Raw genomic sequence first — 22,556 nt, 5'->3', positions numbered from 1 at the left:
GTTTTCCTTATATAATCCTAGGTAAAATTACACGTAGGACCAATAAAAATGACCATATTTTGAGCGCTGTTACCTGACAAACTAGCCGTGGAATATTTTTCTTTCTTGGCACAGAGTTTACTCATGAACTGAAAATTCACCATACAAAATTTTTCAAAAATCGTATGTTTGGAACTTACACCCACGAGACTCCTTAAATAAAATGTGTCTATTTCAACGTGTTTTGATATAAATTTATAGGCCATTGTACAGAACAGAACAGAACATTTATCTTTAATTTAGAGCACATAACAGACAAGTATGAAATTATTACAATAATAAAGAAAAGATATGCCAATGGATAGCATAACAATTTGTAAATGACATAAGTATGAAATTATTACAATAATAAAGAAAAGATATGCCAATGGATAGCATAACAATTTGTAAATGACATTGCTCATTTCAACAATAATATTGTACTATTTCAGTTAAAAGGAATACTATATATGAAAGTGCAGTGGTGGATTTAAGGGGGGGCGCACCCGGCGCCCCCCCTCCCCCTAAAATTGTCAAAGTTAGCATAAATCATAGTTTCGTCGAGAAAATGTAAAAATGTCTACTCGGTAGACCACATACATGTATTTATCCTACAAAATCTCTAGAATTTAGGAGCTTCCTGGGCCCCCTCCAGGGCAAAGCCCCCACTGGGGGCCTCAAGGCGGCCCCCAGACCCCCTGCCTACTTTTGGCGCCCCCTCTAACTTAAATTCCTGGATCCGCGCCTGAAGTGTATGGCTACTACAACATGTTATCATTTATGAATTTGCACATAGAATTAAGAGTTTCTTTGTCTTCAGTATTGAGTAACCAAAAAAGTTTTTGTTCATCATCTAATGCCGAGAAATTTGGAAATTTACTTTTAATTGACTGAAAAATTTCTTTTCTTTGATGATCATAATTTTTACCTGTTATCAAAAAATGAGTTTCATCATCTACACTGTTAGAATTACATCTATTGCATAATCGATCTTCTCGAGGGATGTTGGTAATTCTTCCCACTTCAATTTGCAATCTCTGACAAGAAATTCTTAATTTAAATAGAGATTTTCTGTGATGAAAATTTTTAACTACTGATAAATCATTCTCATAACCCAAATTTTGTTTGAGTCTTACATATGTGCTTAATTTACCATCGGTTTAACTTTGTTGACTTGTATACCAATTTTTTTACATAATAATCTAATAAGAGTTTATGACAGAGTGACTTAAATTTATGCTTCCCATAACAAATTACTTCATCTTTGATATTCAGTATATTTCTTAATTTCTGTATAAATGCGAACCATGAGTTCTTGCCATGTACAAAAAGTTTTTTACTACATTCATATGCATCTTTAAGTAAAGGAAATTCTGTGGACAAATTTTCAAATCTATACCAACTTTTGATTAACAATTTGACAATATCATAACGCAGGGGGAACCTTCCCAATTCAGACAATACTGCAAAATTTGTACTTTTCTTTTGAACACCAAGAATATATTTACAGAATTTAAGGTGTATTCTTTCACAAAGTAGATTTCTGAAACAGTCTTCAACCTCTAACTTTTGGCATTTTAGGAATCTTTTAGTATTGATATTACTTGCACCCCACACCTCTGCATTATACAAAAGAATTGGTTTAGTAGTAGAGTCAAATACATGTATACTCGTTTTAATCCCAGGATTCAAATTAATAAAATCATTTCTCAATTTATAATATGCTTTTAATGTCTTTTTATAAAGCTCTGATCTTGCTACATGAAAACTTCCAGATGCAGTTATATAGGTGGACTCCAAGATATTTGTACCTAGATACACAGTCTATCCTATTATTTTGAAACATTAGTTTTTGCGTAAAATTACGACCAGCTTTATTAAATATCATGACTTTAGTTTTTTGAATGTTTACCTTTAAACACCAATTAGAGCAATTCTTTTCAAGTTTAGAAAGTCTTGCTTGTATACCTTTAGCTGATGATGATAAAATAACAATGTCATCTGCATACATTAAACAGTTAACAGTTTTTGTCTGAAGTGATACTTCATCAATACATGAATCTAAATATGATGGAAAATCATTTATAAATATTTTAAATAAAGAAGGGCTCAAGTTATCCCCTTGACGGACACCTAAAGCTATTGGAAATGGATCCGAGAAGAACCTTCCAATTTTCACACATGCCTTACTATTCTTATATACATTACTTATAATATTATAAAATTTAGATCCAACATTCATGTGAAGTAATTTGATCCTGTGTGGATAACGCTAACAAAAGGTTTATGAAAGTCAATAAAACAAGCATATAGTCTTCCTTCTTTTAAGCTACAGTATTTATCAATTAAACACCTTAGCACAAATAGATTCATGATCAGATGTTCTTGCATCTTTGGTAAAACCCATTTGAGATTGGTGAATTAGATTATGTTCTTTAAGAAATTTAATCTAGAGTTCAGAATGCTGTTGAATAACTTGCCAAGTGTGCTGGTAATTGCGATACCCCTATAATTTGCAGGGTTGTTTGGATCCTCATAATAACACAACAGTTTTTCCCTTATATTTTTTACATATGTAACTTAATCTTTGGTATTTCAGTAGGGACATGCCCCCCTCCTCCTCCTCTAAACATCTGCTGCTGTCTAATAATCGTTTATCTCTGATTGTACTCCCAGCCTATCCCGTATGAGTACCGCTGTACGCAGTGCACATGCACGACTCTTTTATGTAGCACTTACGTTCTCAGTATATCAATTAAGTATTGTAAAACTGTTGGAGGCTTAAGTTTGATGTGCCGAGAGAGAGAGAGAGAGAGAGAGAGACACGAGAAAGCATGAGAGTAAGGTCCTACCCATTGCATTCAAAAACTATTTTTTTCCTTTTTCATACATGACATGTTTTTGAAGGTTTTATACATAGATTTAAAAAAATATCAATAAAATAAAAGTTTCTTTTTATTTTCATAAATAAGTTTTTATTTAAAAAGTTAAAATGTCGCTCTTATGGAATTCATCTGGAGGATTAACATTTTGAAGGAATTTCAAAGAAATTTCTTCTAATAAATATGAAAACATTTCTCGCATTCTCACACGTCTGGGGTCCTGAGTCCACTCATGGCAATGGTCCCATGGTCTCGAGCGGACTCAGAAGCCCTGACTTTAATTTGAGAGGATGCACCTTTCGTTGAAATGAAAGACCGATAAATGAAATATGTATTAGTGTTGTCCCTTTGCTCCAAATTTCACCAGTTTTTTTTTAAATTCCCAACATTGATCTTCATCAACAATAGCATTATATTTAAATGGAAAACAGTTTGAAATATGAAGCGTTTCTTGCTTTTTCAGAAATGCCTATAAGAGTACACACGGTAAACACTATACATGTACTAGTATTTCCCACTTAACAAACTTACAAAGATTTGCCCTCCGAGCAAATATAATTTTTTTGTCAAAGCCCCCCTCCCCGATTTCTATTATACATATATTGATGTAATAAATTGAACAAAATCTTGTGGTTACTTTTTTTAAATTTTGAATTACATTGATGTGAGGTATTATTTTCACTAGATTGTTATGTTTATCTAACATTTTAATCGTTATTAGGTTTTTGTTATTGTATTTATTTCATCAGACAGATGATGTTATTTTTAGCCTCTTTCCGCTTTATATTTGTGTTTCGTATTGTTTTTCATTTTGACATCATGTGCAATATACTAAGATGCAATAAATTTTAAAATTAAGGTTGATTGTTATGTGATCTTTTACACTAAAATGTAACTGATGATTATATCGAGCATTTCTGATACTCTGATGAATTTTGAAGAAATTTTTGTTTAGACCCCCAGCCTTCTTAATTAAGTTAATCATTAGGGTTTTCTTTAAACTTTCAAAACTACAGATCACTTGCAGCATTCGATTCAACAGCGTTTCATCTCTACATGCATCTTGTCAGGTACTTGGGAATGGAGCTGCTCCAAAACTCAAACCTGGTAACTTATTCGGAAAATAAAGGTTTTATGCAGCATCCTCAGAAAGTCTGGTAGTGTGTATCCCAATAGAGTATCCGTCATTTATGTACGCTTGGTAGAGATAGGGGTTCATAATTACTTTGAATGGACCTTACCCTGGTCACTTATCCGGAAATGTAGATCAGATGAGCATAGCTGCAATAATGTAGCCCCTCCGATTTTTTTTAATCAGATATTTTCAGGAGAAAAAAAATCGGAGAGGGCTACATTATTGCAGCTAGATGAGCACGACTGTTAATAGATCCATAATATATGGAATTTTGGTCCAAGTAGGACTTATTACTGGGGAGCAAAGCAAAAAGGAAAGTATAGCATAGGCACATTTCATCTTTGTTTGGGTGAGCTAAACTTTTTGTGAAAACTTGACAAATCATTCATTTTTTTTTTCAAATCTGTAAAATATGATATCGCCGATTCCAAGTATTAATTCTCATGAATGAATAACTGCATAAGGCATATATATTTCAGTAGTAATGTTCAATGTATGTATGAAGCATCCTCTCTCTACCTGGTATCAGTTTTACATTTTATAGATTATTTTTCAAATCACCCCCCCCCCCCCCAATAAAAATTGTAAAAGATATGAAGAACATTTGAATATATTAGTCAATTAAATCGTTCATCATCATCTTGTAAGATTTTTAACTTTCATGGAGACATTGTCGAAAAATACTTAACATATGATTTTTCTCTCTGTTCACAAGGATGCCTTCAAATGGAGATAACCCAGACAGAAAACACGTGGAAAAGGATTTGGCCAACTTTATTTACTTAGTCTATAGGACTATCGTATCACACATAGTCTTGGATATACACGTAAGCAATAGTATATCTATCGCCTCAACTGTTTTCAGTGGAAGAAAATCTCTGTTCAACGCTCCTTTCACCCTAATCCCCTGAAGTCACCACAGTGATGGTCGACAGAATTCATAATTAATGACAGCTCCGACCACAAAGACACTTTCTCCCAAAGAAAAACAATTCTTTTTTCTTAGGAAATGGTCAATATCAAGACTATTTATGTCTTTTACCATCATTTGAAAGGATTTCTAAATGCATGTGAAAGAAATCCTTTGAAACAATCATGCAAATATTATTTTTATAAATAAAACGAAATTTACAAAGCTAAGAATGATAGCCTAGGATATGAAGAGATTAAAAACGAATTAATGCAGCTATTTATCATCGAGTTAAAATTATCATTAGCTATGTCTTCCTATGGTTGCCAAAACATATTATTCTAAGCTGAAATGTTGTCATGGAGACGTCTCTTCTTCCAACTAAAATGCTTTTTTATAGTCGCTTAATCTGCAATAAAAAAGAGATATATGTAGGCAAAGTTCTTATTCAAGCAAACATAATTCTACTGTATGTTAAAGTTAAATGTATATGTATGGTGCTGATGGGGGATGGGATTGTATGTTTAATATTAACAACATTTTTTGCTGTAACCTCAAATATAAACTCGGTAAAACAGATGTGAAAATTTATCTGCAAAGTAAAAATACTTTGGGAATAAACTTGTTGATACCAAGGTTAAAATATTAAATTAAATGGGTCAGGCTGGAGGGGTGGGGGTATAATTTACCTTTTGACACTTAGGCTAACAGCTTATTTTAGGGTAGTGGAGGGGTATTTACCTCTTGAATTATTCTATGCTAGTAAGTTACATTGGGGTGAGGTGGGGTTATTAACCTGTTGACACCTAGACTAACAGCTTATTTAACTGGGGTGGGGGAAGGGAGTGGGTTTACCTATTAACATTTAGGCTAATGTGTTACATTACATGAGGGGAGGGGGGTAAATTACCTGTTGACACCTAGGCTAACAGGGTAAATGGGGGGTTAATGAGTTACTCTTCCCCTCCCTCCTCCTGCCCAGCGTCTTCTTCCCCTTCTCCTCCTTCAACATCCTCTTTTTTATGTTGGCCTGGGACAAAAGGTTCGATGGGTTTACTTATTTCTTCAAATAATTGTAATCGTTGTCCATAGGATCGATGGTCTGTGTGGCGCTCGTACTTGCTGCACAATTGGATCTTGGGCTGATGTAGAAGAAAAAATCAATATGCAATAACTATGCATCCTCAAAAGATCTAGGAAAATGTGTACATGTAAATACACTGTATTACATGTAATTGAGGGTACCCTAAACAAGAGGCCCATGGGCCACAATGCTCACCTGAGTCACTATGGTCCTGCTGTTCTTCATCAGCAGATTTTTTTTAAAATACATGTATATTCCAATATAAAACTTCAATCTCCTATTATGGCCCCACCCTACCCAGGGGCCATCATTTAACCAAACTTGCACTACCTGAGGATGCTTCCAAATTAATATGACTAATCATGACTTTACTGTTCTTGAAGAGGAGATTTAAAAAAAAAAAAAATTTCAATATATTTCATGTAAAACTTTGATCACCAATTGTGGCCCCAACCTACCCTTGGGGGTCATGATTTGAACAAACATGAATCTGCACTAACTGAGGAAGCCTTTCATGTAAATATACTAATCAGGTCTTTGCTACTTGAGAGGGATTTTAAAGATTGTTATTATGTATTTCTATGTAAAACTTGAAAGGGATGCTTTGTGGTAAGTTTGGTTGAAATTGGCCCAGTGGTTCTGGAGAAGAAATTGAAAATGTGAAAAGTTATTACAAGACAGATTGATAAACAGACAGACAGACAGACAACAGACACTTTACTCTCAGGAAAGCTCACTTGAAAGTGCTTAAAACCCTTGGCACTCAAGGCTATAAGCCAAGGATGTTAAGGGTTTTCAAGGGATAACAAGTTCAACTGTCAAATTTAAGAACATGCTATATTTACTTTAATAGGCAAAAAAAATTAATCAATAGTTTCTCAGGCACCGCCACATCAGGTCAAACATTGTCGCATTAATCAATTTTATTGACTTTATTGACGAGGGAATTAACTCAATTTCCTATTTTATACAAGTTGAAAAAGAAATTGAGTTATTCCCCTTTTCATACATGCTAATAGATAGATGTTTTTATTACTAAGATAACAATATATTTTTTTGTTAATACTGATTTTATGAATGAACTCTTAAATAAATGATTGGAATAACATTAATTAAAGTTGAGTACATATTATAATTAATGTAAGAGAAAAAAGCAAGAATCAGTTGATATCATCATTTTGTTAAACAACTACAAAACCTTTAGCTTCATTGCATTCCATATTAGTTCATACATGTTCTGTTAAAGAACATAGGTTTTATTATTTTTGATATGTTGCTTTTATAATCACTGCTTACCAAGACTCATTGAACAAGACAAGAAAAAAAAACCACCTGCTTAAAAAAAAAAAAAAGATAAAAAAGAAAGAAAGAAAAGAAAAGAAAAAACCTGCCTGCCGCATTGAATTTTGAAATTTTTGGCCTGAGAAACTAAAGATTAATTTTTTGGACCTTATACTAAGAACACTTAGAAAAAAGCGAGCAACTTTGGTTACAAGTTAGAATAATGAGACTTACTGGGGCACCGGTAAATTTGTCTGCTAATCTGTCAAAGCTGTTGAACAAAAAAGTAAAAAAAAAATTAAAATCAAAATGAAATTTTCAAATTAAATCATGTAAGAATTAGCAATATTGACCTATTACTCAGCATTGAATAATTCTATTTACTAGTGTTCGTAAATTTTCAAGAAAAAGGTCTTTAATGACGACAGACCTAATTCATTTCTGCAATAGAATTTTTATTCAAATTTTAATATGAGGTAAAGTGATTTTTGGTGAGTTAAAATCAATAAAAAAAAATCATATGGTCATCGATGTAGATTTTTAATGGGGAGAGTTTCAAAAGTTGGCTATGGAAATAGATAATTGCTATAGGAAGTAATGGGAAATTTCCAGTGTAGGGTATAAGAGTGATCATTGAAAAAAAATTCTGCAATAGAATTTTTATTCATATTGAAGGACTATATTAACAAGACAATTTACCAGCAAATTATGCCAAAATATAAATGGGTCATCGGCTTAGATTTTTCTGGGGGACATGTCAAACTCAGGTGTAGTGCACATTTGGGGGGAAGTTTTCAATGAAAACACCTTGGCCAAATAAATCATTTATTTATAAAATTAACAAATGAAATCAATATAACTCGAAATGTTAACAATATTTTTGAATTGAGAGGAAACGTTTGAATATCTTTAAAAGAATTAAAAAATGTATTTTTTTTATCTTTTGCAATACATTTAAATTAAGTGAATTTGATTCAAGGCATATGCGCGGTTTTCTGCGCAGTGGCGCAAAATTTCGAATTAGGTCTGTCGTCCTTAACACATCTTTTCATATTTCTTTAACACAGTTTTCTAAAGACACTTACGATTCATCAACCTGTGCAGATGATATTCCTTTTCTTCCTTTCCTAAATGTGTGGAAAAAACAAAAATAAATGTCATTTCTATTCCAAAAGTACAGGTATATATATATAAATAATATTCTCCCCTTTAGTCTTTGACAAATGTAGACAATCACTATTGGCATGCTACTGGTTTACAAACAAACAAAAATTTAACAAATATGTAGAATATAAAAATTCATAAACAAAATGGATCACAAATTTCTTACCCTTTGCTCATTTGCCGTGCTCTCTCTGCAAGTTCAATCATCTGTTCAAAGAAATTAATGGAACACATTATAAGGGGGACAACTCCCACATCACTTTGTCTTCAAATAATACATTTGTATTCTAATACAAATGTCCTAGTATTAAATCAAATATATAGATTTTCATTACCTGTTAGTGATGTGATTTCCTTGTATAAATGCCTATTTTCAGTATACAGTAACATCATAATGTTATTTTCTCCCGTATAACATGTTATTTTCTTCAAGATAACACCACGTTATTTTCTTCAGTCTATAGATGCATATTTGTAGTGTAACACCATAATGTTATTTTCTTTTATAGATCGAAGCATATTTTCAACATAATGTAATTTTTTTTCTATAGATGCACATCTTCAGAGAAATATCATAATGTAATTTTCTTCTTTAGATGCTTTTTTTCAATATAATACCATTATGCAATTTTCTTCAACAGATGCTCATTTTCAGTAACTCTTGATACCTCGAAGTCCACGGGACCGAGGAAAAACTTCGAGAGATCAAGAGTTCGAGTTTTCAAGAGTCCGAAATTTTCCGGGTTTGTTGACCTGTTTTAAAATTAGTCTTACCGGATGTAATGATTTTCATGCAGTGCTAACCTTTTACACGTGGTTTTTTTTTAAGATAACGATTTTTTTTTTCTCATAATTTAGATGAATATTTCATTAAACTGAGTAAAGCAAAAATGCGTATCATCATTTCATGTAAATTTATATATTCTTTGTAATACGGACATCATACTATGCATTGGTTAAATAAAAAAAAACAACATTTTACAGCGTCGTACATAGTATTGACTATTCCAAACATGCATGATCAGTGAACGCAGTTCTGCAAGTATTTGTCCAATAATAGTCGTCATATTGACATTGAGGCTGTTTCTGCTTTTTCATATTTCGTTTAACTTTGACACTGACTCGAAATAAAAATTAAAATTAATGTTTGGTCTTTTATTCAATTACTACTTTTCACTAATACTGCGTAAATTATCGCAAGATAGTCAATGAAAATTATTTTAATAGCATATAGGCAAAATATGATCAATTATAAATCAATTATCACCTTGCAGCATAAGTGTCACCTGAATAAACATCCCGTTCCTCGAGACCCACGTCTTCTGCCTGGGGTCATTTAAACGTCCAGGTACAGGTACTAATTATATAACCTTGTATACAATAGCCACTTCGAGGTATCGAGGGTAAATTTTAATAGAATATGCATAGCGGGACTGCATTTTGACTTGGAGGGATCAAGGGTTTCGAGAGATCAAGAGTTCGAGAAATCAAGAGTAAATTTGCTTAGTTATATAGGGGAAAAATTCGAGACCGGAGACTCACTTCGAGCAAACAAGAACTTCGAGAGATCGAAGTTCGAGCCATCAAGAGTTACCTGTACCATATTGTATGTTCCAGTAATTATCCTCTATATATGCCTATTAACAGTATAAGGCCATTCCAAGTTTTTTCTATGTTTAGCGTCCGCATGCGCCTTGGTTTTTGGCACCCCATATAAGAAAAAACAAACAAAATCAGGAGTGCTAAAATTGATTATTTTGGTCAAAATTTTGGAAATTTGTCAATTTCTTTATATATTTCTCACTAGTATGTCATATTATATATATTTTAAGCATTTAATACCTTGATTTTACCAAACAGAAGATACTTCTATAAGAAAAATAGATTCATGAAATCAAATCCTTTGAATGATGTCATTTTTGTTACTGTAAAGTCTGTGTTTTATTTTTTGGCTTGTGTGTTTTTTGCGAATAGGTAGGTTTTTGAAAGATGGGTGGATGCTAAACAGAGAAAAACTTGGAATGGCCTAATACCATAATGTAATTTCTTCTTTAAATGTTTATTTTTCAGTATGATACTGTAATTTTGCTGACTTACGTCATACTGCTGTCTCTTAAATTTCTCCTCTACGTCATACTTTTCATTCATAAGGCGGAAGATTTCTTTGTGAATCTCCTTGGCCTGTTCTGCCAGTTTTTCCACATCTAACCCCGAGAGGTCAGGGAGGGGCTTAATCCTCTGGGACAGGAATGCCCTCTTTTCTGCCTCCAACTGCTCCTTAGATTTCTGTACCTCCCCTTCCTCATTCTCCTGTTGTCAAATCACAAAAATTCATGCTTTATTTAATTTTCCAGCAAAACAAAAGATGGAATTAGTTTCTTAGTTTTTCTCTTGGTTAAAAATGAGTTAAGAAGCAAAACTACAAACATACAAATATATATAAAGTGTCAGTTATTGAGAGAAGAAAAAATTAATCAGCGAAAAGGGTATCAAAAGCATTAACTGTTAAATTATCAGGTCTCTATAATGTCAATCAAAATGTTATTAGATAACCACAAATTTTTACAATATGTAGATTTTAGTCATTTTGCTATAATTTTTTAAGAGTGTATTTTTTTTCCATGCAAAACTAATCTGCAGAAATATTAACAGGCATGCACATTGGTATTGATACAGATATAAACATAAATGGTTAAAAGCAAAAGTTGAAAAGTGTTAGACAAAAGGAAAGAAATTCTAATGGAATTTAAATATGAATTTTCATATCAATCTTGGGAGAAAAAAAACCCAACAACATAAAAAGAATCAACAAAACAAAAATAAACATTCCAGCATTATGAACCATCTTTTATATCCATAAAATTGTTCACTCTTAAATATTGTTTACAGTATCAAAAAGATATCAATTATAAAATTTTTGCATGTACATTTTTCCAATATAAAAGATAATAAATGGTCATCCAATCAAACAATTTAACATAATCAAATTTGTATCATCCTTTTAATAAATCAGGATATCTAGAGTGTAATTGTACTTGTTAAGTGGAATATCTATCATAAGAAGTGTTTTATAAACAGAAATACACATATACATGTACAGTAAAACTCGGTTATAAAGCACTCGCTTATAAGAAAATCTTATTTACAAGGAACTTTTTACAAAAGTGGATATAAGTAAAATCGATTGTAAGGAAGCAAAATTCAAGGTCTCAGTGAATTCCTTATATCCGTGTTTTACTGTATACACAACACTGCAATTTTAAATGTTGATTTGGGAACAATAAACAAACTGCATGGCTATAAGAAAGACTATGCAGGGGTAATACATGCGAATAACAGTCATCAGTTTTCCACAAAATCTAATCATAAATTCTTTCTATTTCTGATTGCTCTTTTAATGACAGAGCACATGCATTTCCATTCCTAAGATGATGATCTACAATTTTCTCCAGTGACCAGTTTTACTGTAGGAGGGAAAAATGGCTGAAAACTCCAGTGCAGGATTGAAAAAGTGGGATCAGATATAAAAATCTAATAAATCAACCCACCTCTTGTTTCTATAAGAAAGTGAAAGTTGGAAAATGTATAATGATTTAACAACACTAAACTAACGACACAGAACGGTCACTCCACTGCTTAATGAAACAACTGATTGTGTTCGAACCTTGTATTGAGTGGAGAGACAACTAATAAATATTTGAATGTCCTTTACAATAATCAAAGTACTACATTTCAAACACACTAAAAATTTTTTATATGTAGGGGGTTAAAATGAGCATTTGAAAACTACTGGGGTAGTTTGAAATAAAAAAAAATTGAATGTATTAAATGTGTTATGGTTTTATAAGTAAGATAACATAATTTAATTATTTGTGAAAATTGAGATAATTCCTCCTCTGTTAATTACTGAGTAGGAGACATTGATCGATAAATTACCTCTCCTTGGTGCTCTCCGTCAGCGTGTTTGGTAATGACAAAGTTAGGTTTACGCATGTTCTTTATCAGTATTTCCTGTTCTCGGCGTTTCCTCTCGCGTTCCTCTTTTCTCTTTTGTTCTTCTTCTAACTTCTTCTTCCTCTTCTCCTCCTGTACAATAAATATCAGATAGCATTCTTACAAATGAGGAAGAATTCATTTGATAAATTTCTTAATTTTGCACATGGGGATTCCAGCTTTGGAATACAGACCTCCTTAACATAATTCTTGTGCCCCTAATCTTCTAGCTCCCCTTACAACCTACACAGAGCTCCTAAGTGTTTCTCCTGGTTCCCTCATTTTAGCCTACTCCTACTCCAGCATGCTAGAGGTTCACATCGTCATACTTTTGCCTACTCCTACTCCAGCATGCTACAGGTTCACATCATCATACTTTTGCCTACTCCTACTCCAGCATGCTACAGGTTCACATCGTCATACTTTTGCCTACTCCTACTCCAGCATGCTACAGTTTCACATTGTCATACTTTTGCCTACTCCTACTCCAGCATGCTACAGGTTCACATCGTCATACTTTTGCCTACTCCTCCCCCAGCATGCTACAGGTTCACATCGTCATACTTTTGCCTACTCCTACTCCAGCATGCTACAGTTTCACATTGTCATACTTTTGCCTACTCCTACTCCAGCATGCTACAGGTTCACATCGTCATACTTTTGCCTACTCCTACTCCAGCATGCTACAGGTTCACATCGTCATACTTTTGCCTACTCCTCCCCCAGCATGCTACAGTATCACATTGTCATACTTTTGCCCACTCCTACTCCAGCATGCTACAGGTTCACATTGTCATACTTTTGCCTACTCCTACTCCAGCATGCTACAGTTTCACATTGTCATACTTTTGCCTACTCCTACTCCAGCAAGCGACAGGTTCACAACCTGATCATACTTTTGACTTGGCGTCAAGGTATTTAAAGAGTTCTCTTAATCCTGGCTTTCCCATGTACCCTAATCTTAGTTAGCCCCCTTCCCCATTTTTCAAGCTTAAAGATTCTCTGAAACTTTTCCTGTGTCCTCAGTTTTGCCTCTTCCCCTCTATCTGCATATAAAGACCTTCTTGGCCTTTATCCTGCCCCTTCTATATACAGACCTCCTCTGTCTTCCTCCTCTCCCCTTCCATCTTTGTATACTGACCTCCTCTGCCTTCCTCCTGCCCCCTCTATCTCTGTATACTGACCTCCTTGCCCTCCCACCTGCCCCTTCTATCTGTTTATCTAGACCTCTTTGGCCTTCGTTCACACCCATCCCTGTATAAAGACCTTCTTGTCCTTCCTGTATACAGACTCCTCTGTCTTCCTCCATCCCCATCTCTGTATACAGACCTCCTCAGCCTTCCTCCATCCCCATCTCTGTATACAGACCTCCTCTGTCTTCCTCCATCCCCATCTCTGTATACAGGCCTCCTCCACCTTCCTCCTGCCCCCTTTATCCCTGTATAGGGACCTCTTCGAGTTCTCATGCCCCCCTCTATCCCTGTATAAGACCTCCTCTGCCTTTCTCCTGCCCCCCTCCCCCCCTTTTCTGTATAAAGACCTCCCTTGACCTTCCTCACCCCTCTATCTCTGTATACACACCTCCTCGGCCTTCCTCCTGGCCTCCTCTTGTGCCCTCATCTCTGCCAGTCTTTTTTCCTCCTCCTCTCTCTCTCTCCTACGCTGTTCCTGAAGACAAAAATACACACACAAAAATTAATAGGTATAAAATGAAAATTTTATATCAATTGCAAATTTACAATGAAACAAGTAAGTTCTAGAGCCAGGAGAAATATGATAGAAATCATTTAAATATACAGATAAACTAATTATCTTTATTGAATAGTATATCAAATCTACCGCAACATATTTTTATCAAAACAAAATACCTTCAGATTATTAAAAAACATTAACTTTTCTGATACAAAAATGAATGCGTTTTGTGTTCAAAACTTTCAGTTCGGTATTTTTTCAGATTCTGCTAGTTTATTTTCCTTACTCTTTTCTCTCTGAGAGCTTGAATCTCCTGCTGTTCTTTTTCTCTTTCTTCTTTCCTCTGTTCTTCAAACTCTGCTATCTCTTGTGCCACCTTTTCAGCCTTTCTTCTTGCTGCTTCCTAAATATAAGGTTGTCTTGGTTAGAAAACTTGGTGACATTAACCTATATGTGAAACTGCAGATTAAAAATTCACAATTTCCAAAGCGGGATCCATGTTTATCGTAATCAAGCATGGTAACTAATCTGCTCAATGTCTATCAGTAAAGATATTCAGAAAAGAGAAAAAAAGTTAAATGATTCATTTGGCATATCCTTTAAGAAAGTAAAACTAATGGGTGACGCTTGACTTAAAAATTTACAAAAAAAAAATTTTGAACTGCAGACTTACTTCCATAGCTCTTTGGGCTTCATTCTCTTGTGAGGCTCTGAAATTTTACAATAAAGTTTTTAATATAAAGAATAAATTCCAAATAAGTTATCAATTATCAATCATGCAAGAGATCTATTAAATTTAAGCTATTCCCCTAAATCTTTTCATGGCACACAGGAGTGAAATGTCAATCATTTGGGCTTCATTCTCCTGTAAGGCTCTGAAATTTTACAATAAAATTTTTAATATAAAGAATAAATTCCAAATAAGTAATCAGTCATGCAAGAGATCTATTAAATTTAAGCTATTCCCCTAAATTTTTCCATGGCACACAGGAGTGAGATGTCAATCATACAATGTATCTTAGATTTTTTCTAAAGATTAAACCACACCACAGAACAAATAATAAGTACTAAACTAGTCACACTTCAACAGCAAAATCCTCTTCAAACTTTTAAAAGTTTTTTTCACTATATTTAACCATGTCACATCATTAAGGCCTAGTGCCAGAAAGCAGCAAAGAAAAAAAAAATTCCTTGATTCTACAACTACAAAATCACATATCTACTGGACACTTAAAGGGACATCACTCTGTCTACTCCCTAGAAATCCATCAATCATAACTTACTGGTCATTCTGCTCATTTGGAGTGACTTCCCTTTAATTAAGAAATTCATCATTTTAAAATGATCGACAAAATGCAACCAATTTTTGATTTAATTATTCCATTATTTCTATAAAACTAATAAAATCTGGTAGCAAAAAATTACATTCAATTGTTAAAGAAATAATGAAAGATTTCATAATTTACACAGCACATAATATGTACCCCACAGTACCAGCTAAGCTTCTAACTAAAATGCAATTGCAAGACTCACACTTATGTATACAATACAATTACATAACTTAAGTCACTAAGATGCGACTTTTCATACAAAATTTATATGCAAGCTTTTACCTGTTCCTTTGAAATAGAATGACTGACTGACAATTTATTCATGGAGGCATATATAATTCAGAAAATTTAATTCTTTCTGAAATTAATATAGATTGAACTGAATGAAATGCTGAAGCAACAATTACTAATTTTTTCTAAATATTTAGTGTTGCAGTAGCTAAGCAACTCTTTCATTTTTCCATTTGAATTTTTATTGAAATTCCATACCAATGCTTTCATCAGGATAGAACAGAATTCTTTAGTAATAGTAGCATATATTGGAATGTTATTTTCACTTCAACCATACAGAATAAAGTCAGCCTGCACATTCAATGGTTAAATAAATTGTTCTACAATATTGCGATAGCTTATATACATTTACAAAAAATCTACACGTCAAAATAAAACATTCACTAGCTGTCTAAAGTAAAAATCTGCAGACAGTAAACTCTTTCAATCTTAAGACCTTTGCTGCATGTCAAAAATATCTTTGATCAAAACCAGCTCAAACCTCGCACAAAAAACCCCTCAAAGACTCACGTAGTAGTAGGTGCGGCTACGAAGGTTACTTCTTCTATGCTATATTGAATAATGGTCACAACATGACATATATATTATAAATATATCAATAGGTTATTAGGATGGAAACTCCCGTTTAATTCAGTTTCCAAATTAATCATGCTTTGTCCTTCAGTTGATGATTTACTAGTTAAAAAATTATGTTATAAAGCAACATCTACCCAGCTTATTTAAAGTGTTAATTGCATTGTTAAATCAAACATTTTTTAATCATGACAATGACCTCGGAAATGAAGCAACATTATACGTGTATTAGCCAACTCAAATGAAAATACGTAAGAAAGTTACAAATGTTAGGAAAGGCATACTAAGTATATTAATTTTGACAATAAATACTGTAGATAAATATTGTTACTGTTTTTTTTTTTTTTTGGTTATAAACACTTAAAAAAGATCCTACAATAAAAACTTACGCATCTGTACTTTCCTCTCTGCAAAAAACATGATTTTTGTTTCAGTCAGTAAGAATATTATACAGCTAACGACTTTGTGTTAACCTTGAAAGGTCCTTAATCTCACAATGATACATGCAACCCCCCCCCCCCCCCCCCCCCCCCCCCGGTCCAAAGAATGTTAATTTTGTGAGGATCTTCAAAAAGAACAGATATATGAAACTGATGGTTAAATGGACACAGATATGTTCTTAAATTCATCAAGATATTTGATAATATTGTGTGCTTATAAAACTTAAACTCTGTCTCAAAATATAAGAGTTTTATACTTTTGAACTTGCTCCAATACTAAATCCCTAACAGATACTTTAAAAAATGTCTTAATTCATATTTCTTATACATCCAGTAATCATGCAGAGGAACTCAAAAGTTGATTCAATGAGCTAGTCAGGTTCGTAGAAAAGGTGTTCATGCATTTGTGAAATCATATTTTATTAAATTTTTCCATGAAATACTTTTTATCCTCATAGTTGTGCCTCCTTTTCATTCTAAATTACTCTTTTTGCATTTATTTACAAAATAATTCACAAAAACAGAAAGTTAGCAACATTTACTAAATAAATGAATTAAAGCCTTCCATGGTCTCTGGGTCTATACTGCTTGAAATTGTGGCGATTAACATGCTGTCATTGCTGGATTATATACTTAACATTTTGTCTTGCTTTACCATAAAAAAAAAAAAATCATCACAAATTTAATTGAATGAAAGAAAAAGAAATCGCCTATAGAATATTTGTTAAGCAAAAATGAGCATATAGGTTTAATTTTGATGGAAGTTATCATTAGGAACAAAAGTAACCATGGTGACTGTATACTTACGGGGGATTGTGGGATTCGTCGTCAGACATGGTGGAAATTTAGAATCTGAAAAATGTGAACTAAAGTTAATTCATTTTAAATAAATTTCATTCAGTTACTGCAGTATGAATAACGAAAACCTTTTCTACATTTGATCACCACAGACAAATCAGTACATTTATTTTACCAAGCAATTTATAAATGATGATGGCATAACAAGTCAAATTAAGTATGCTAAGGCACATTGTCTGGACTACTCAAATTATATCAGAATTTACAACATAGGCATATATAAAGCCAGTGATACTATTTTCAATCCAAAATGAAGAAAACAACTCTATGCAGATGTAACAATACAAAACAATTAATGCACAAATACTGCAAAACCATCATAAAGATTATGATAAATATTCAAACAAGATTTTCTATATCTACTGAGTAATTTCTTGGAATCATTTTCCTACTCACCAGAGTTTTTATTTACTATTAATAGAGGATTGAACTCTCAGCAGCTAACTATCCCCCCACCAAAGCCAGAAATGTGTTACATACAAATGTGTTTATGCCTGTACTTGTGATATATTCATAAACAAGAACCACATGCTACCCTGCTGGTGGCAGGCTAAATCCCCCCACTGACTATCTATATATCTATAGACACATATTGCCTCAGGCTGAAGAGTACATAGTAGGATAGTAAGAGAGGGTCTAATGATCAGATATATGTAATCTACTATCTCAGCAGCTGTATGCATTTATTATGCACAAAGACATGTACGTCTATGTGTCAGATTCATTAACAAAGAGAAATGAACTGACATTTATATACAATCTTGTTTTTCTACAATGAAAATTAATTCATTCTACATTATTTGGTCCGAGCATGAGGCAGTGTAATAAGTGAATTCAGATTACAATCTCACTTGACCTCTTTTACTATGGATTGAAGTCTTTTTTTCTGCATTCCACAAAATTGTACCAGTTCATTACAAAAAATCTCAAGAGCTCCAACATTCATAAACAGTGATACAGATAACAAACCAGTGGCATCTGACAAATGCTGAATTCCTTATAGAGATACAAGTTATTGCTTTTTTTACTTTATAATTGGTCATCTACTCATCATATATTTAATATCTTAACTGATCTACGTATTTGAAAGCAAACTCATGTGCTTGGCAAAATCTGGCAAAAATCTCCAACCATAAAACCCTTAAATCTACAGGTTAACCAGCATTTCTGCATAAATATATCAATACTACTTGTAATACTCACTTTTCACTACTCAATATGAGGACAAATCTGCCTACCTGTTTCAACTAAGAATCACCTTTTATGAAGAATTAATAGAAACTAAAATTTCCTACTCACACAAATCGCAAATCGTAGAAAAGCCTGGAACACAGTATCGGGGGAAAAAGAAATTGTTTTTCAAGATAAATTCCAGCCACTGGAATGTGTGGTTTTATTTTTAGCTGGTGCACCTCTGATCAAAAAACAAGGAGAAAGAGCTGGCTTATTTCTGATAACTCATGGAAAGGAATATTTATTTCTGTGTACACAATCATGTTCCATCAATCTATTCTTGTACTTAAATTAGCATGATTGAAAAAAAAATACTTAACATACTGGAAAGAATTCAGTAACATGGTTAAAGAAGAAATTCTGCATATTTCAGACTTTATGATGCTTACAATTGATGTATTCTGACTTATAAAGCATATATAATCCATACAAAATGGTTTTTTATTCAACTCATTCATAGCCTGTCTTTTGAAATATCTTGGATGTTTTAATAAAGAATAAAATAATGTTTATTTCCTGGTGTTTTATGTTTATAAGGTAATAACCATATGAGGGCACATAATTTGTATCATATATGATTACCATTTTAGAAAGCACAAAGTATAATTTTCTCATTTGTACATTAAAAAAATCCCTCTGCATTATTCCCATCCCACCCTGGCTTCCCTTTTTCTTAATGAAGATATCTAGTTTAAAATTATCATGATTATGAATTTATTACAATACACTGACATCCTGCAATCTATATAACCCTGACTTTACTGGCATGATTATTATTCACAAAACATTTGAGTGTAAATATAAATAGGAAAAAACATTTTTGGAAGTTTGAGATCTATATATATTTTTTGAAGGAGTTGTTTTCTTCATGCCCAATGATCATAAGCTTGAACCTGAAACCATAGGAATGCAAATCATAATTTTGTACAGGTCCCATTGCTTATAATAATTGTACAGACTGTATGGCAGATTAACATCTAAAAAGAAGGATGATTTTTATGTCATAGTGCATTATCAACCAACTGGGCGCTATGATAGGACATACTGGACTTTACAATTTTGGTAGACTAGAGAGCACATATTGCTCATAATAATCATGTAAACAGTCTGACTGACACATTGATGTCCAAGATAAAAAGATTTTTAAAAATAAAATTGTCTTAACGGTATATTTGTCCTATTTTTCAGGAAGGGGTGGGTGGTGGAGGGAGAGGGGAGGATCATAAAATTCACATCATTTTATCCTTTACCCATTAATGCTAGATATTTTATAATCAAATTATTTGGTTGGAGATTCTCAGCAAATTTTCCATAGGGAAGCTGAGAATGTTAAAAAGTTTATGGTGGACACATGTTGCATGACGACATACAATATGAATGCAATAGGTCATCTAATTGTCTCAGAGGTGACTTAATAATAAGTTTTTCTAACCACGTACACTTGAGTTAATGTATTTCCAAACAATCTTACTTTCTATTTGTACTGAATAAAATGTCATCATTTAGAAAAAAAACATTTAATATACCTGACCAATAGCTAACTGCTTACAATGAAAAACTTATACAGACCCATGTATGTGATGTGTATTATGAGGGGAAAAAACTGATTTCTTGATAATACATTTTTTTTTCCATCTGACATCTGAACATTGTATCCTTCATGAAAAAGCACACCCCCAACAGTTTATCATATTGAGAAATCTTTTTCTTTTGACAATCAATACTTTTTTAAACTGTAGCTGTAATATATACTAACTACACTGATTCAACTATTTCTTAGAAAAGAACCATTGGAATCATGTAGAAACAAACTCTATACAACATTGAGTAAAGCATACCTTCTCCTGGCTTTCTAGCAAACAATTGAAGGGGTGGGGGTTGGTAAATTTACATTGATGTGAGAGCTTCTTTCTCTTTTTTATGCCCCCTTAATTGAAGCTTCAAGGGCATATAGTTTTTGGTGTTAGTTTGTTCATTCACATGTCTTTCTGTTCATCTGTTTGTCCGCAAAAACTTTATCAGGCTTGCCCTTAACTTTGGACTGGTTGGGGCTAGGGATTTCATTAATCTTGGTAAATCCCATGGGACTTTCCATACTTATTTTCCATTTTCTATGATGTCAAATTTGTACACTCCTGTCCAAAAGTTCTTACTTACACAGCAACAAGACCCTCCCCCACCCAACTCAGGGAACCATCTCGACAGATCTTTCACAAAATCTAGTCACTTGCTTCCATACATTATACCCAACATTGTTTTTTTTTTTAAATATTCACATAAAATGCATGCATTATCTGTAAAGTAAACAAAGCCTCCCCTTTACAAGTACATTTGTATATTCAGTGAAATTGTGCACTATAGTTTCCAAGTTATACTCTAAAATATATGCCACATCTTAATTTGAATCTTCTATTAGAATGATAATTTTCTATTTGTTAATTTGTTTGCCCATAATACATGTATGATCAGTTAATTTTTCACACTGTGCATTGGGGTATGTTTTTTAATATATAAAAATGACATTATACATGCATGCAGATTCAGGAGATGGTAGATTTTTACAATGTGCTGGTAATTTACATGCAGCTGTCAAAACTAGTTGCAGCTATTATTCACATTGTTTGGTGAACTTTTAGGGAATATGTGTAATGCTTAATGGAAACTGTAAAACAAAGTTGGATATGCAGGTAATGCAATTGGGAAATATATGTTGGGAAGGGTCTTTAATGTATAAAACATGAAACAGGTCGGGTTTTGACAGATCATAGTAGTCAGCAAAAAACAAATTGTACTGAAGAATCAAAATTACATTTCAAACTAGAATATGCAGAACAAGGTTGTTTACAGTTTTATAAAAAAATTGAAGTTTGAAAGTGTTGGGAAGGGGTGAACATAAAACTTTGAGACCCTACCTAGAGATGTCGAAAACAAAGATGGCTGCCAGAGGAACTTATCGTCTGCTGGAATGTGTTGTTAGGAAGAAGAAGCCAGGAGCATCTCCTACATTACAGCATTCACTTCTACTTGGGACCTCATCCATTCTTCTAAATAGGGGTCAATAAGCCTTGTCCTAATCTCTACACACTGAAAAAAATTAAATGTAATTAGTACCAAAAATAAAATGACTAAATTTTTTACAAATAGAATTTATGCCTAAAAATAAGTTTATGTAAAAATTTCAACAAATTTACCAAAAACATTTAACCATTTTACTTGCAACCTGTCATTCCCTCAGCACCAAATGGGAAGGTCGGCCACATGTTGATGATATAGCCCTGTCTATGCTCAGTGGGATGTTTGCTTGAGAGAAGAGGCACTCCATATAAAGCCAGCCTGAAATGCGAGCAAGAGATATATAAACAGAGGAAGTTCTGTAAGATATTGCATATGTTATCCAGAGTCAGTTCATCTTAGAATGTAATTGCCAATAACTGCTTGATTTTTTTTGCTTTACAAAGATTAAGGTTTAGATTGTTTTGGAAATAGACATTATTCTTATGATTTTACTTTTACAGGTTAAATGTACCTGAGAAATATACATATATATGTGGTTATATTTAAGGTAATATATATATATATATATATATATATATATATATATATATATATATATATATATATATATATATATATATATATATATATATATAGATATATATATATATATATAT

At 32.9% G+C, this 22,556-nt stretch overlaps 1 protein-coding gene across 5 annotated transcripts; it reads right to left on the bottom strand.

The window, feature by feature from the left end:
* Nucleotides 1–4,792: 4,792 nt before the first annotated feature.
* On the bottom strand, nucleotides 4,793–21,940 carry LOC133191197 (troponin T, skeletal muscle-like). Of its 5 annotated transcripts, XM_061326928.1 has the most exons (15): nucleotides 21,798–21,940; nucleotides 17,602–17,646; nucleotides 16,744–16,761; nucleotides 16,292–16,330; nucleotides 14,833–14,869; nucleotides 14,446–14,562; nucleotides 14,049–14,135; nucleotides 12,411–12,560; nucleotides 12,023–12,031; nucleotides 10,572–10,784; nucleotides 8,641–8,681; nucleotides 8,396–8,437; nucleotides 7,545–7,581; nucleotides 5,856–6,087; nucleotides 4,793–5,354 (listed from the first exon to the last, which is right to left on the bottom strand). In XM_061326928.1, exons 2-14 carry the CDS (start codon nucleotides 17,628–17,630, stop codon nucleotides 5,899–5,901), a joined length of 1,008 nt encoding a protein of 335 aa, XP_061182912.1. In that variant the 5' UTR covers nucleotides 17,631–17,646; nucleotides 21,798–21,940; the 3' UTR covers nucleotides 4,793–5,354; nucleotides 5,856–5,898. The 5 variants fall into 5 exon arrangements, with proteins under 5 accessions (XP_061182912.1, XP_061182913.1, XP_061182914.1 ...); XM_061326929.1 differs by lacking the exon at nucleotides 12,023–12,031; XM_061326930.1 differs by lacking the exon at nucleotides 16,292–16,330.
* Nucleotides 21,941–22,556: the final 616 nt, after the last annotated feature.

Source organism: Saccostrea echinata, unplaced genomic scaffold, assembly GCF_033153115.1.
Source record: "Saccostrea echinata isolate AGI-Se365-2 ecotype Australia unplaced genomic scaffold, CSIRO_AGI_Sech_v1 ptg000023l, whole genome shotgun sequence".
Lineage (NCBI taxonomy): Eukaryota > Metazoa > Mollusca > Bivalvia > Ostreida > Ostreidae > Saccostrea > Saccostrea echinata.
Note: the sequence above shows the minus strand (reverse complement) of the source record. Positions and strands in the feature narration are given on the sequence as shown.